Raw genomic sequence first — 17,367 nt, 5'->3', positions numbered from 1 at the left:
AGGAAAATTAGCTGCATATGGCAAGAGTAAGATCTGCAACTTTAATAAAAATAAGTCATATTTAGTAAGAGTAAAGCTCCCTCACTCAATGACTTAACAAAGTTTGATTAAAATGCTAATAATTATAGTAGAGGCAGCACTAAATAAAAATAATAAGACAAACATCCTCATTATCTATTGATAATGTCTCATGTTGTCAGAGAGATCTTAGACTTTGCCACATCAATGTGTCACTTCTTTAAAGTCACTGCAAACATCATGTGGAAAATTAATTCCAACATATGTATACACTTTCTTTAAAGAAAGTTAAAGGTTGGTAGAAAAAGCAAGACCTCAAAATTCAGAATTTTGCTCATTGACACGGCCTGACAGAAAGAGCTGATCCTTAAACTCTGAGATTACACACCCAAGAGCAGAATAAGGACCATAAGTTACTGATGTCAGCCTAACTCTGTACAACAAGGGAAGTGTACCATTACATGTGACATTTAGTATCTGGCATAGACCTCATCAGTGTAGGTCTGAGTTGCCTGTGGTGGAAGTATTCCGAGACATTTAAAGCAAATAAACAACAGAAAAAAGGAAAGCCCTGTGGAATAAGGATAATCATATCAGCCTTCATTAGTCTCACAACTCACTTCTCCTACCCATTTCAAAGCTTGAACAAGCTAAATGTGTTCTCTCACTCACATGGCATTTTAAAAATGGTCACTGTATTTTTGACAAACTAAACACAACCATCATTTCAGCTGTCACTCATGCTCCTATTCCAAGAGCTCTTCAGACAAGAGAGTAGGGCAAACAATTGTGTTGTCATTTGCATTCTCACATCACAATTGTGAAGTTTGCAAGTAACATGTGAAATATCAAAATTTCACGGAGCCTTATAATCCCAAATATATTTCTGCTGAAAGTTCCATGCTACAGCCCAGACACCAAGAGAGATATCCCTGCAGTCGAGATGAAAATCACCAAGCAACACAAGAGAGTTGCTGGGCCTGAAAGCAATGAGTTAACAGTGCATGAATCCAAAAAAGCAATGAGTTAACAGTGCATGAATCCAAAAGATCACAGAGGAACTGCTGCTTCAAAGGGAAGAGGCCTTCACTCCTCACAAGGTGTCATTAAAAGTTACACATTCCTCGTGAGAGCTCCTGTAAGGCCAGCTCATAGCTTGGACACACAAAATTTAAAATAACCAAAAGAGTTAATCTACAAGTGCCCCACCAACTTCAGGTGTTTCTAGAACTAGAGGTGGTGTTGTTACACACTAATAAGCAGCTGTTGTGTTGTTACATTCTGCAGGTGGGTGAAACTGAAGCACAGGGGTGTCATTTTACTACAATTATCCATCTCACTGAGAGGTTGTGAGGTCTGACTTTGGGCCTGATGGAGAATCAGAGACATCACCCAGCTCAAGCAACTTCAGGTCTGTAAACCTGAGGGAAACTTCACCTTCAGCAAGCACAACAACCACTCAGCATCCTCAGCACCCCCACCATACACTGGCAACCTTAAGCACAAGCAGAGCCCCGGGAATAAAATCCTGCAATTCCTTCTGAAGGCAGGACCTCCATGCTGATGCTGAAGCAAGGCCTTCCAGCTCCTTTTTCAGTAGAGAATGCTGCATCAGGTTCACACAGCCAGAACCTCCTCCCTCAAGATGTGCACTGACAAACTGCAGGGAGCTTGTGCTCTGCAGCATGCATGGAGATCCTCGTGTACCAAGCAAAAAATACCAATTCTCCTCCAACTTCCAGCAGTGCTATCACTAAGTTTTAAACAGCAAAAGTCAGATGGAAGCTTAGCCTTGTGAGTAATTAATTTGTAGCAAGTGTTAATTGCTAAGATCTATGTATTTTCACATGATTTACTACCATTAGAGCACCCAAACACCAACACTGCAAGGAATGACAGAAGCAAGAACCAATGGTGAGTTCAAACCACATTAAAGAAGTCACTTCAGCCCTAATTCTCACAGCACAGCTGATAAACCAACTGAGTGCTGCTTACAGAGTTTGTGTCATTCAACAATCTCTAGAAACACATTTGATATATATTTCTATTTAATACAGCCTAAAAGAGTCCAAGTGGACAAAATTTGTTGGATGTCTTTAGTGGACACAGCAAGATTTTCACTGTGATAAAATCATTCTGTAAGCATTGCTGGAACAAAACAAAACCATCCCTCAAGACAGCACATTTCCTTTAAGGGTTGAGAATTCCCAATGAGGAAAAACAAACCCAAAATGAGCATAGAGCCTGAAGACTAAAGCTTTCTCTAAAGGACTGCTATACTTGCAACATGCTGCATTTCTTCCAGGGATCAAGAGCAGGACTTCAGCATATCAGTGATCTCTGTGCCTTGTTTCAGCCATGTGCAAATTTCGGCCAGAAGTTAATTCCCTGATTCCTATGAACTCAATTCCAGTCTCTGCATCTGAATCAAACTTTGCTGCACCGGCATTTCACACTAGGAAGGAACTTCACAAATCAAATGAAAACTTAGGTCTCCTGTTGTGAATAAATCCCAAAGATCCCATGAATTGTTGGCACCACGAGGTGTTCTGTCAGAGCTGCTACAGCCCTGACGTGAGAGGCACTGGGTGGGTTGGGAAAAGGGAGTTAAAATAAACTAAATTCAGATGAAACAGCTGTGCAATAACTGCACTGGTAAGTTTGTACTGATGCACATCTGCCTCACCTATTAGCAGGAAAATCCCTCCTGGAATCACACTGGGCATGTCCACATGTTCTGCCATTACTCCTGAGTTATCAAAATAACATGGAAAATTTCTTCCCTGCACTTCCAAAGCGTGCCTCAGGAATTGCTGCACTTGTGTTACAGAGGGATTTTCCATTTAATCTTCAACACAGAGCAACCACTTTTTGTCTTAATCTAAAGACATCTGTATGGGAAAAATGATCCAGCCTTGACCAAGGCTGTTGGCAACAAACACTGCTGTTTCTCCTGCAGGCTAATGCTCAAAAACAACTGATTGCCAACAATGAACAACGTTTTGGTACAGCCAGTGACATCTCTGAAAACACGACACAGACCACAGGGACCTCCAGGGAGGGCATCTTAGCCAAAGAACCAAGCTCACCTACATTTGAAACAGATTAAAATGGCTTCAAGACAGACCCTGCGTTAGAAGAAGGCGCAGAGTCTCCATCCTTTGGAGCACACTAACAGCAGGATGCAGAAAAAGTCTCACTGACATCATTCACCCCCCACTCTCTCTCCTTGGATCCATTTCTTCATCTCACCACGTAAAACACGCAATTCTCCCTACGAACAGCTCCCCCCCCGAAACAGAACCTCCCTCCTACCAGCAGCATTGGTTTTCATGACTCCTTTCATTTTTTCCCCTTAAGCACCCAACAGCATCATCTTCTTCTATGATCTCAGCCCAAAAAGTAAGTATTTGTAAGCAGACACCATCCAATTAAATTAATTTCAATTTTTGCAGCTCCGTTACAACACACACACAATAAAGTGACCCACACAGGAGTGAGGTATGACTAAACCAATGTAATGCAGTTACCATGACCTAGCCCAATAAAGATTTTAGAATTGAAAGAGAAACAGAAGCAGTGCTGAACCCATAAATTTGTGGAAAGACTTAAAGAAAATATCCTTTTAACGACTTAGAGCAAAGTATTTTTAAGTGACACCCCTGAGATGAAGACACAAAAACCCCATTAAGTAGCAATTCATAATCAAAACAACATTTGCAGAATAATTTTGGAAAATTATAAAGTGTTACGAGAGGAACTGTACTTCAAATGGGATTCAGAGCTTTCAAACTTTAAAAAAAGGTCAACACAAAGTAGGTTTTAAAAGAACAAAGAAATCTAATGCTACCTATTCAAATCCATAAAAACACAAGAGGCCCCAATCCCAGCCAAACCATGTGTCTAGGATGACTCTGAGAGTCTAAATGAATCATCACCTTTCTGGGGGTTTTTTGAGTGCTGTTTTCTCTCTTCTGTATTATTTTGTTCTTTGGAGTCACTATTTTTAATTCTCCTTTAAGGCAGCTTAAACCTAAGAAAAAAAAATAAAAGTAGAACTGAGCCACACAATGACATAAAAGAGAAATGAAGAACAGAATTGGTTAATACAAAAGCAATAGCTGGGCAAAATAGGAAGAGCCTTCACAAATTAGGAAGGAAAGGCGTTATTCATCAAAATCGGGATCTCTCCTGGAAAAGGAGGACACTCTCCCAGGATACTGAGGAGTTGAAGGGATAATAACGGCAGGACCGCTGCCCTGTCAAGGCAGCTCCTCCAGGGAATGGAAGTAAAGATAAGTGCTAAAGAATGGGACAGGAAGTAACCCAGAAAGCTGAGCTGCTGGGAAACCAAACCTCTCCCTCGCAGGAGTTCACGCTCCAGGAGCCGTCAGCGGCGCACACACACACAACACACACACACACACACACACACAAAAAGCCGGCCAAGCCCCGGCGCACAGCCCCAAGGCCCGGCGGCCGCCGAGGCACCGGGGGCGCCGCCGGGGGCCGGGAACAGGGACCCCCCTCTTTGGGCAGCCCCGGGGGCGGCCCGGAGTCCGCCGGGGGAGCAAGCAGGGGCGGCTGGGGGCTGCGCAGCCCTTCCCGGAGGGAGCGGCGGGGGCTCCCCTCACGGCCCCGCACCCGCCGGAGGGGCTGCCCGGTGTGGGCGAGGGGAGGCCATGGGGTCGCGCCCCCCCCTCCCCGCGCCGCGAGGGACCCCGGGGCAGCCGGGGTTACCTGCGTGACCCGCGTGCCGGAGCGGGGCGGGCCGGGGGCCCCGGGCGCGGCCGCCCCCCGCGCTGGCGGCGGCGGCGGGCGGGGGGTCGGGGGGGCCGAGCCGAGCGGGGACACTTCGCTCCGGGCCGCCCCCCTCGGCTCGCGGCGGGGTCGGCGGGCGGGGACTGACCCGCGCCGCGGCCAATCCGCGCCCGCCGCGCCGGCCCCGCCCCCGCCCGCGCGCCGCCGCCGCGCCGCCATTGGCCGCCGGGCTGACGGCGGGCCCGCCCCCGCCCGCGCGCCGCCGCCGCGCCCCATTGGCCGCCGGGCTGACGGCGGCCCCGCCCCGCGGCCCCGCCCCGCTGCCGTAAAGCCGCGGAGGAGTGGGGGGGCGGCTTTGCGACAAGGGGCGGCGCTGGTTCCGGCGCTGTGACGGAGCGGAGTTTGGGCCTCGCGGTCCGCCGGGGACGGGTGAGTGGCGAGAGTTGCCTGGCAGCGGCCGCCGGGCAGCAGGGCGGGGACGGGCCCGGGCGCTCCGCGGCTCGGGGTGACTAAGCGAGGCCGCGGGTGTGCGGGCCGGGGGAATGAGAGGCGTGGCCTGGAGCGAAAGAGGCGGATCCGCATCAGGAGGGGCGGGGCTGATGCGATATGGGCGTGGTTTGATTTGTACGGGGGCGGGGCCTTGGAGAAGGATGCGGTGGCCGGAGGGGCTGAGGGGGGAGCGCCCGGGCTCAGGGCGCTGAGGGAGAAACGGGCGGATGAAGGAAGGGGTCGCCGAGTGGGTGCGGGGGCTCGGGGTCTTGCGCTGTGCGGATGCCGGGCTGGGAAGCCGCGCTGGTGGAGGGGCGTGAGGCCTCAGACCGGCAGGCCGGGGCTGTGGGGGCTCTGGAGGAGCGGCGGCTCCGTGCTCGCTCTGTCACCCTGAGTGTCGCGGTTCCGATGAGCTCCCAGCGCTGCCAGGGCCGGTGAGGCTGGTCCGGGTCCGCTCCTGCCGGCAGGGACTGAGGGCGCTCGGCAGCACTGCAGCCAAAGCGTCCGGCGTGCTGAGGTGTCACAGTGAACAGGGATTGCATTGCTCGTCTTGTTTGCAAAGTCTGGAAGGAAATGACACGAATTTAGAGGCGTTTACAGTGTTTCAGCACTGAGCAGGGGCTTATTTATTGCGAGATGAGCCTACCAAGTCATTGCGAGTACAAGGAGTCCAAAGTATTTTTTATTACTTAAATGCTATAATCATTTCATTATAAGCAGATCCAGAGCCTTCAGATTCATAGCCAAAAGTCATGGACTGAGGTTTCATTTAGCTTTATCAGATTTAATTCTTTAATGAAAATAGGATGGGGTTTTAGATATTTTTTTCTAGAAAAAAGGGCCTTTAAGGTCAGCCTATCCCACCCCCTGCCATGGCAGGGACACCATCCCCTGTCCCAGGCTGCTCCAAGCCCTGTCCAGCCTGGCCTTGGGCACTCCCAGGATCCAGGGGCAGCCACAGCTGCTCTGGGCACCTGTGCCAGGGCCTGCCCACCCTCGCAGGGAACAATTTCTTCCTAATTTGACTGAACTAACATTGTTGATAGCACGTTTTCCTTTTTTTTTTTTTTTTTTTTAACTAAAACAAATGGCTTATATTGACACACAATAACTCAGAGATATAAGTGAAGAGGCATAAGTTTCTTCCCTCATTCTGTTTGCAGCTCCACTTGACTTTGGTTTTCATTTTAAAGCATTATTAATCGTGAAAGTAACATGCAAACCCTCTTTTTCTGGTTTCTTACTTTCTGAGTAGTTTTTCTTTTTTTCTTTATGTGATCAGTCTATATATAAGGTTTTTAGAACTGTTCCCTGTTGTTTATGCAGGAGTCTGGCTCTGTGAGGCGTTGCCTTAATTGGTTTTTAGATGCTGTCGTGAGTAACTCAGATAAATAATACAAATAAGGGTTGGAGCTTGTCACTGCTTCCCTTTACTCTTCAGCTTTGAGCTTTTCACTCTCGTGCTGTGTCTGAAACAAATTTAGTCCTTGTCTGATATTTTCTCCCTCTTTGAAGTAAATGCCTTCAAAATAAGCCCCCTCACTTTTCATTTCCTTCAATGGCTTACGTTTGTGCACTGTTGTCATGTGTGAGTGAGACATATCTTAGAGATGCTTTTGTAAAGTTTGCAAATTAATGGTGGAACACAAATGTGTTCTGGGAGGATCCAGGAAGGCACAGCCAGCATCGTGTGGTGGAGGTGAAATCCCACAGTGGGTGCCCTAGAAAAGTTCTGACTCTCTTCTGCCTTAACCACCTTGCTGGATCGTGTGAATTTGTGCATGAGGTCTCTTCATCTACCACATAAGGTGATAACTCAAGCTGATCTCGAAAACAGGAGTAAATGTGTTGAGATGATTTTACTTTATTAGGTATTCATTTAGGATAAAATAAAGCTCAAGGATGGGAACAATAGCTATATAAAATATTCAGAGTGATTTCTGAAAAAATTTTATGAGGTTTCAGGTCATAAATTTCCACCTCAAGTAGAATTCTGAGAAGATTCTGCAAATGAAGAGGGAATTTATTGCCTGAAATACCAGATTTATTCTTAACATCCAGCAAAATGTGGAGTATGGGAAAGGATGGGGGAAGGGTTCTTGCATCTGTCAGGTAAGGAACATGCTGTAACATTTTGGAGTTTCCAGGTCAGCCCTTGCTGAATGTGTCTTTAAAAATACCACACCAGAGGGAATTGTAGATTCCTCCTGCAGGCAACTTCATGCTCTCAAATTTTAGTTTCTTTTCTGAAGGAACTGCTTCCTGATGGTGGGAGAAGTGATGAGGCAGGATGGCACATCTTGGGCTGCCTCTAATCCTTTGTGCCTTTGGGAAGCCATTTTGTCAATGCATGCTTCAGTTGCAATGAAAAAATCAGGTTGTAAAAATGAAGGTGTAATTTTCAATGTTTGATGTTGTTTTTAAAACTTGTGAAGATTATAAGCTAGAGCAGAAATGCCTCATATATTGACTTTTACAATTTCATTGTTTTCTAATATTCTGCTAAAAAAAAAATAGTAATTTAAAATATTTTATCTGATGACAAATGCAGGTAAAACTGATACATAGATGGGAAGATCTTTAGAATTTCTTACTGGTTGGAAGGCTGAACTGTTTTCTTCCTTTGGTAAGAAAGGGAAAATGTACTATTTAAATAAAAGCCAACTACAGGTGGATGGCTGCAAGAATATGCCTGGAATTCTACCTGGTTGATTATGCTACACTTAGAAATGGGAATCCAAAAAGTATGCAAAGTATGAAAAAAGTATGAAAATTCCTATAATCAACTTTAGTTCCACTCCTAACTTCACCATAGATAAAGGTCATGAGTTTGTTGGTTTAATTAAAAGAGATCTGGCTAGAGAGCATGTTAAAAGTGCTCTAAGAAGATAAATATTACAGATGAGCATCATGCTTAATGTAGGTGAAAAAGAAACCCTGGTATTTTTAAGGGTTTGTTGTTGTTTTGTTTTTTGGGGTTTTTTTTCCTGAGAAGATGAGGTATCTGTTTGGCCATTTACATACTGCACAGAAAATTGTGAGGGCTTTGGTGCTCACACTTGATGCAGAGATTTGAATTCTTAGTAGCTCTTAATTTTAAGCTGTAGCAAATCTTCCAGTGCTGTGATTGAAAGATATCTTCCATTGACATGGGGATAAAGAATTTTTTTTTTACCTTTCCTGAATATGTTTAAGAAATTTTACACTCGGATTTTAAATTATTCTTTAATTTTCAGCTCCTTAATTGCTGTGCCCTTGAGGTCAGCCCACCCTGAGCCTGTGTGCAGCAGAAGTCAAGACTTGTCCTTCCTTTGGCTTCCATTTTTTTGAGAGTTGTTTCCAGTTCCAGCCTCAGTGGAGTAATGAGCATTTCCAGTTCAGAAGAAAATTTGCAGCTGAAATTTGATGCCTGTATTTGGAGGCATCTATCACAAAAGAGTTTAGGTTCTAGTAGTTTTAGCAACGTAGAGAAGGCTTTAATCCAAGTTCTCATATCTTTAGAAGTAGCCCCTAATAACAATCATCTTTGGGTTTGTTAATTCCAGCTAATGAACTTTGGTGTTGGTAATATAATAGTGGAGCTGGGAACTTCTTCCCAGCATGGTAGTTCTTCATTTTAATGTCTCACTGAGACGGTTTTGTGCAGCTGAATTTGCATTTTCAAAACAAGTTTAATAATGGTAGCATTAACTCTAAGAATGTGTTGTTCCTTTGTATTTTCCAGTTGCTTGCAAGGTAACAGCAGAATGTTTTATTTATAGGTAACTTAGAAGAGAAGTGCCCAGTGGTGCTCCTGTTTCTCTTACTGGATGAAAGTGACCTGGAAGCTGATTTGCAGTGAACAATCAGTGAAGCCACACAGGATTTTGTGGAGTATTTCATGATCTCATCATGAAGATCTCTCTCCTGCAGCAGATGTATAAGGACGTTCTGGCAGGCGTTCCCCTAGCAAGGGAAAGCCATCATTATTCCTCTTTAATTAATCTGTGTGTTGAGCAGCCACCAGGAGGAGATGGATCCTGTCATCAGCAGCATCTGCCATCTACTGCTGGTGGCACTGGGAGCCATCAGGACGCTGATATGTCAGATGTTGTCCCTGCAACAGATGATTTATCCAACAGCTTTGCAAACATGAGCTCCTCGTTCTGCCCACGGGAGGTGACGCTGCTCCAGCTCACCTTGATCAAAATGATGGTGGCCAAAGCAGAGTCCCAGGAAATTGAACTCCACGTGAGACAGAAGTACTGTGAAATCTTTGTTCTTCTTCTGAAGGAGGCAAAAATTGACTCAAAATTGGTAAATCCTGAAAGATATTTTTAGGAAAGCAGGAAAAATAAATAGGGATGTGCCTTAGATATTTTTCCTTTTTTACCTGTCTCCAGATTCACCTGCTGGGTTCTGATGATCGGCTGTTATCTCACATGGCCTCACAAAGTTTGGCATCTCTTGTGTATTTCCAGCTGAAGGAAGAGGTGAGTGTGGCATCACTTCAAAGCTCAAAAAATGGCTTAGTGAACCTGTGCCTGCAGGTTGTTCCATTTGACTCCACAGCCAAGTTTGTATTTTCTGAGAAACTTTGTCAACTGTGTTAGGAGGAGCCTGGAGTGTGGAAAGAAAGGAGATCTGATGTGCAACAGAAGTATAGAGTGTCTTTATATATAAAAATCTGGAATTTTATGAAACTCATTTAAGGTAAAATGGGTGTAGATGACAATCTCTTTAAGGTTACAATACAGATATTAAAAAAGCCATGATCTAGACTATCAGTATTTTTACAGTACCTTGGTATCTGTTGGGTGATGCAGTAGATAAAACTAAATAATAACCTCTTGGAAGTTAATAAAATGCTTTGGTGTAAGCTCTTGTTTGAATAACCCAGTTACTTGAGGTTTTTTTTTAATTTGCTGTACATTTAGTGAATATGTATTGCAGTCTCCATAGTAGCATCCTGAACACAGATTTATTTTGTAATTATGTTTGTAATATTTCTCACCAAGTAGTCTGGGAATTACGAGTTCAGATCTGGTCTGTCTACAGAATTATCTGATTTTGGGTAGGTCACATGGCATTAGGAGGTTTGGTTTTCCCTTTTTGGAACATACAGATAATTTCTATTGCATGCATATGTTGCTTCATGTTTGTAATTAAAGACCTAATTAATGGCCCAGGACAGACGTTGTTTCTACCTGCGTTTTGTCTGTGCCTACATTTCAACCTTTTTAATATACAATTTGGAATCATTGTATTATGATTTCATGTAATTTGCATAACAACTGAGGAGCATACGTGATTGGGTTTGGAATTCTTTTTCTTAGGACGCTGTGAATGTGCCGTGGCTGAGCTTTAGCCTGGCCGCGCTGCTGGGATTCCCCGGGAGCGCGGGGGTGGCCGATTGCCTGTGGACTCTGGCGGCGATTCTCAAGGAGACGCTGAAGGACGCGCCCGTAGCCCGAGCAGGTAGCGGCGGTGCCGCCAGGAGGAGCAGCTCACCCGGAATTCCTCGGGAGTAGTTCGGCTCCAGGACGCCCCTGCCCGTGCTTTTATAGGGGGTGACCCAGTGCTGTTCAAATGTAGCGTTTTGAACATATTTATATTCTGAAAGTAGTCACAACACCGATTAATTTCTCATTCACTGATTTATCTGTTACACCACAAGTCAATAATGTGCCTCTTGTTGCCGTAGGTGCTCTGAAGAAGCTGTTGGCGCCTCTTGATGCAGTGCTTGAAGGATTTTATAGTGCCATCCTGCTCCATCATTTTGACAGTCACCACTACACTTCACCTTATTCTGAAGCTACAAACAATCTGATCAGTTTTATAGATCTGCTTGAAGCACTTTTGGTTTCCAGAATTGAACTGGAATTACCTCTCAGGTGCCAGAGAATTTTATTTTTGAAAGTTTCTTATGTCTTCAATGTTATTAGCTCATCGATTCCTTATGTAATCAAGAAGAAATTCATTTTGCTCCTTAAAAAATGTGTCCTTTACAAGTCCAGAGAAGATGCTAAAAGTGGATCACTGTTCTTACAAACCCCATCTTTGTGTGAGGATATGCTTGCACTGAGTAATGTTGTTCTGCAGGTTGTGAATTTGACTTGGCTTAATCAGATCCCACTCAGTGGGAAGTCCAGCTACTTTGGAAGCAGTGAAACTGCTCCTGGACATGAGTCTCAAGGTGCTTCTGACCAAACTGTTCTCAGAGCCTTAAGTCTGGTTGTGCTTAAAGCACTGGAATTCAAGATTCACAACTCTGCAACAGAAGCAGAAATCAAAGGTAACAGTCCATTTAAATTTTGTTCATTAAGCAGCAAGAATTTTAGAGCTTTCAGATTTTGTAGTCACAGCTCATTAAGACTGTAAATAGATTTCAGCTGAATTAGTGGTGGTGGGAGGGAGGAAGGAGAAGACCCACCCAAGAAACTGCTGTTGCTGTGTCCTGCCTAATTAGTTGTCTCCTTGCATTTTATCAAATCCTTAGCCCTGCAATATGTTGGGCTTGAAACAGCTGTATTTGGGATTGAAATTTTTACCTGTTAAGAGCATTTAGCCAGCTTGAGAACACCAGGCTCTTCTTCAGCTGGACAAGAAAAGAGTCCATAGCACAAGCATCTGCTCTGTTGAGGGTGGGGAACTGAAAGGAGCTGCAGGTAACACTCTGGTCTTTTCTAAGGTGGAGGTAGAACTTTAGACACCATTATGTATTTATTTTATTGAAGGTACAAGGCATTACTGTCAGCCAATGTCATTCCTGTAATGAGGGAAAACCAGCTGTGGTATAGAAAGGTAAATAAAAATAAGGAAGCTCCAAAGTAAGGCACAGGGAAATTGTGGGACACAGAATCACAGAAGGGCTTGGGTTAGAAGGGGCCTTAAAGATCATCCAGTTCCAACCCCTGCCATGCAGGGACACTTTCCATTAGAACAGCTTGCTCCAGGTCCTGTCCAACCTGGCCTGGACATCTCAGGAATGGGGCAGCCACAGCTTCTCTGGGGCCTGTGCCAGGTCCTCATTAGCCTCTCAGAGAAGAATTTCTTCCTAGTATCCAACCTAACCCTGCCCTCTGGCAGTGGGAAGCCATTCCCCCTTGTCCTTCCAGGCCCTTGTCCAAAGTCCCTCTCCAGCTCTTTTGGAGCACCTTTAGGTCTCCCTGGAGCCTTCTATTCTCCAGGTGAGCACCCCCAGCTCTCCCAGCCTGGCCCCAGAGCATCTCCATGGCCTCCTCTGGGCTGGCTCCAGCAGCTCCACATCCTCCTCATGTAAATGGCTGTGTTGTTCTTCACCCTGGCTGACATGTCTGGCCCTTCCAGTTCCCAGGTCTGAGCATTCCCCCCACAGCTGCTGCCTTGGGCTGCTTGCTTGCAGTGAGGGGCTGGCTGGGCAGGAGGAGGGCAGAGCTGCTGCTGTGCCAGGCTGGGCTGGGGCAGGAATAATATATGTACTGATCCTGTGGCCAAAAGTCATTTCTGTTTCTTTTTAAACAAGGGTGAAATTTTACAGCACTTTAAATACATGGAGGCATTTTAGTAGAAGTTCTAGACATAAATATTATTTTGCTTTTTATATTTCTATACTAGGTAGCAAGGCTAAAATCAATTTTTAATTCATCCGTGTGAAAGAGCTACAACTTCCATAAGACAGCTTGTGAAACTTTTTCCAGATTTTTGGAAGATGTTACATTTGTGATGTCAGTTGCATTCTTAAAGATTTTTAAGTATTTGTAAAGAATATTTTACTTGTGATCCACCTTCTGAAAACTGTGTAGAGACTGAGATTGTGTAAGAACAAGTGAAAAGAAAAAATGTAGGCTATATCCATTTTAGATATCTCTGAAAATTCTTTCTCAAAGGAACACATTCTTCTTTCTTTTCCAGATTCATGACATAAAAATGAGGTGTTTGATTAGATTCAAACACCCCAACTGTCAAGAGGAATTTCAATCTGAAAAGAATGGTACTTCCTTATTTTAGTGAAATTACAGGAAGTGTTTAAAACAAGCACCTAAATGCTTTAATATGCTAATTTCCCTTCCAGGAAGCTGCTTGATCTTCCTGTCATTAACATGGATTAAGGTGGCTTAACTTCAATTAATTTCAATTTTGAGAATCATTTCCAGGTTTATAGGGAAGAGTTTCAGTCTGAAGAGTAACTATTAATAACAAAGATAATTTGATGTTCCTATTATTTGCTGGGAGGAAAAACAAATCTTAAAGTCAAATATTAAAGAAAATCATGTAGTGATGGTAAATAAAATTGATTTCAATGTTGCAGGAAAATTTTCTGTTTTCTAAACATTGACTGTGTGCTGGGTTACATCAAAAACTGCTCTCTAGTATCTCATTAGTATTGAAAGTGTAAATTTTTTGACTTAAGGGAAAGAGTCTCTGTCTAATGAATACAAAGTGATTTTTATGAGTAAGCTACTGCACTAAAACGGCAAGAACTAATCTATAAAATTTGATGCTGTGATAAATCAGTTGAGCTAAAGAAAGAACTGCATTCATGAACTGTTATGCACTGTTAATTTAAAAAATAAAGAGTGTGTGTTGTTTGCCAATAAAAATGTATAGCAAAGTTTGTGGTTAATTTTGTTTTCCAGGAGACTTTGAGAGCACCATGTCCCAGCTGCTGATGTTCTGGAGGAGTCATGGAAAGCCTTCCCCACAGTCTCATCCAGCTGGGCATCACTGTGAATGGCTCTCCTTGGTTTTCATGGAGCAAGATGATGACATGTGGGAAGCTGCTAAAGCTTTATTGCTCATCTATTTAAAACTTGATAGGTCAGTGTACCTTTTTATTTCTGACAGAACTGTGAAGAATTGTACTTCAGGGAGGTTACTGTGACATTCCTATTGGTTGCTTTTTTTGGAAGGAAAATTATTTTTTGATAATTTAAACCCCCCCCCCCCAAACCTCAGGATGATGTAATGTGTGGTGTAAGAGCTGATAATTTAAGTATTTTTTGGGTGGAGATAGGAGTTGTGAAAGTTTCCTGCTAAATAATTTATCATATCCTGTAATTCAGGATAATTGACTTCATGTCTAAAATAGTGGTTACAGATAAAAAGCAAGATTGCTTTCTTACAACACTGAAGGTTTGACAAGAATGGGATATTAGAATTAAGCTTCAATAATTCAGGTACTTCTGGCTGAGTTTGTAAGGATTGGCCCTATGGGAATTCCAGCTACTTGATAAAAATGGCTCTTGCTAACAACTGAAAAGTGTTCTTCATGGATTTGTCCTGGATGTACAATGCTTCATTGTTGTTTAAATTACCATACAAGATATTATGCTGATTTATACAAGACTCTCAAGCTTCAAGTGGGAAGATAATGCAAGTAACACCTTAGACACACACAATTCTTTGACACTTAACTACAAGTAGGCTCCTCTTCCAGTGTGTGTAACATTCTGAAAGTTAGCCTGAATTCAGGTTAACAAAACTATTCAAATAAGATTATTTCATATTTATATTAAAGTACAGCTGATGTGTTGGAAGTACCTTTGTTGACTGCAGAAGGTTTCCTAAGGCGTGCCCTTTAAGGCCTGCTTCAAGTGCTTTGGCTTCCTGAGCTGTCCCATCCCCTGGCCCCACTTGCCTTCATTCTTTCTCACTCTGATACAAAGACTTCTCTTTTTGTTCTTACTTTTTCACAAAATTAAAAAAAAAGGCAAGAATTCATCTTACTGCTTTAAAAAAAAAAAAAAAGGTAAATTTCCACTAAATTATTTCCTGGCTTACTTTTCAGGTTACGGCGTGGTGCTGCTGATAACCTAAGCCACAAAGAGGAGGAATCCTGGCAGTTCCGTGTGCATGCACGTGGATATAACCCACACTGTATCTTCTTTTTTTTTCTGGAAAAGATTGCATTTGATTCCACAGTACTTCTAGATTTTCTGATTTCGTCAGAAACTTGCTTTCTGGAGTACTTGGTCAGGTACTTGAAGCTTCTTGGGAAGGAGTGGCATCACTTTGTCGATGTCTGTAACCATTTCGATACCAGGCACAGCGCTTTCCACCCACCCCACCGAGACAAGCAGAGCTGCGTGACTGGGGAGAGTTTGCAAAATGCTGTTTGTGCAGCAGAACCACGGACTGCGATGGCTCTGGCTGCTGCTCACAATTGCCCGGTGTTTACAGCACGGCAGGGTGATAATGAGGCTGCAGAGTGGAGCCGGTCTGACTCACTGACCGGCGCTGATAGCGCGTCCCTGCTCGGGTCTCTTCAAAGCCTGGTTAATTATGACAGCTCAGAGGACTCGGAGGTGGAATCAGATGGAAAAGAGTGTTTGGTAAACACAAAGCAATTGCCCTCAAACAATGAGGGTGAGGTGAGGAGGAGGGAAACAGGTTGCAGCTGCAGAGATGATGACCGGAATCCACGCACCTCTGAAGTGTCGCCTCCGAAACCGAAGGGATCTCCTACCTCATCCTGTTGGACTCGTATGGCATCTCCAGATAACATTGCTCCCCTAAGAGTAATGCTTTACAAATCAACAAAGTGTTTGGAAGAGCTGCAGGAAGCTATTTCGAGGTTGCAGAGAAGAAATCTTTTCCCATATAATCCATCTGCATTGTTGAAACTGCTGAGCCACGTTGAGAGGATGAGTAAATCCATGAATCCACAATAATCCCAAGTGTCCTTGTGGGTTTTTTTAACGAGTTCACCAGGGAATATTTCCATGAGATTAATGACTTGTTGCCTCATGCCTCTTGCACTAGTCAGTGCATTTAACCTCTGGCAGGGTGAACATGGATTTGGTTGGAACCTTAAAATCTGGAATTGCATCCAGTGATGTGATCCATGACCTGAGGGTCCTAAGCTCATTCATGGTGTGTATGTCAATGTACAGTATAGAGGGATGAGTTGTTGGATATTCAACTTTTTGTAATAAATAACTCATGTGAAAGCATTTCAAAAATATATGCTAAAGTATTGTCAATTATACTCAATGTCATTCTATTTTTAGTTCATTGCCAGATTAGTAGTGGTTCATGGACTCAGGGCAAAGTTAATGCAATGCTTGACTGCTTAGAAGTTGGGCCAAATAATATAGCTGGGGACAGTTTACTGTTCATCCTGTGTGTTCTGCATTGGTGCATTGCTCAAAGTGGACCTTCTGGTGTCTAAATTCATTTAATTAAAAGAAAAAGTAGATGTGAAATTAAAGGATATATTGTCTATGGAAAATTTTAGTTGAGCATTATATCTTTAACTAAGATTAGGTGATGCAGAAGTGACATTTCAACAGATTTTTTTGCATCCATCATGCATTTCCTATAAATATAGGATGTATATTTAATAAATCAGAAAGAGAATTAGAAAATAAGTGACTCCAGTGCAGTGAGAAAGGATATTGAAGATGTTAAATTATTATACTTCTATCTTTTATTAGATGTAATTTGAATAACCAGAAGAGTGAGTGTCTGAGAGTTTGCCTGGGGGAGTGAGTTCAGAGCAGGATCCAAGGCAGTTGCTCTTAGCAGGAAAGCACCTGATGCTGCTTCATTTAACCTGCAGCTTGTAATGATCTGCCAAGGGTTAGGCACTGGGAAAATACTGACAACAGGAGCACTGGGAAAACCTCAGACCTCTTCAGAACCGTGGGAAGCAGCTTTCCTGTTAGGATCTGCTCTTGAAGGTAAGTGCTCTGTTCTGACTGAGAACAAGTAAGTGCTCTCTTCCCTTTGAATAGAAATTTAGTGTTAAATTTAAATAGAGACTGAGCTGAGGTGAGCAGTCTCTGGAGCAGGTTGCTGACCTTCAATTCTCTGTGGCCATCTTCTAGATTAGTCTTTAGCCCTGACTGGTGAATCAATGCAACTGGGAGAGGAAGAAAACTGGATGTAGTGTATGGGATCCTTTAGCTGGCAGTTCCAGTGCTCTGCAGTGCTCCTGGAATGGTATGAGTGCTCAGACAGGGAGGTTTGGACCTCAGTCTTACCCCTCCAGGATGACAGCAGTATTTTAGGCAGGAAGGAGTGATCCTCTTCACTGGCATGAGAAGCTCTGGGTGTTTGCTGTACCATGGCTTCTTGCTGAGATAAGACAGCTGTTGTGCAGAGGGGTGGGTGGGAATGTCAAGGAATGGAAACCTT

At 43.7% G+C, this 17,367-nt stretch overlaps 1 protein-coding gene across 2 annotated transcripts; it reads left to right on the top strand.

Annotated features, from left to right (window-relative positions):
• The first annotated feature begins 5,127 nt into the window (after nt 1–5,127).
• On the top strand, nt 5,128–16,576 carry LINS1 (lines homolog 1). Of its 2 annotated transcripts, none has more exons than XM_066558827.1 (7): nt 5,128–5,208; nt 9,030–9,564; nt 9,651–9,740; nt 10,584–10,725; nt 10,952–11,542; nt 13,866–14,046; nt 15,017–16,576. In XM_066558827.1, the coding sequence occupies exons 2-7, from the start codon at nt 9,160–9,162 to the stop codon at nt 15,897–15,899; spliced, it is 2,292 nt and encodes a 763-aa protein (XP_066414924.1). In that variant the 5' UTR covers nt 5,128–5,208; nt 9,030–9,159; the 3' UTR covers nt 15,900–16,576. The 2 variants fall into 2 exon arrangements, with proteins under 2 accessions (XP_066414924.1, XP_066414925.1); XM_066558828.1 differs by lacking the exon at nt 5,128–5,208 and adding an exon at nt 6,968–7,076.
• The last annotated feature ends 791 nt before the right edge of the window (nt 16,577–17,367 follow it).

Source organism: Molothrus aeneus, chromosome 13 (assembly GCF_037042795.1).
Source record: "Molothrus aeneus isolate 106 chromosome 13, BPBGC_Maene_1.0, whole genome shotgun sequence".
NCBI classification, from domain to species: Eukaryota; Metazoa; Chordata; class Aves; order Passeriformes; family Icteridae; genus Molothrus; species Molothrus aeneus.
This window is presented reverse-complemented; position numbering and strand designations above follow the sequence as displayed.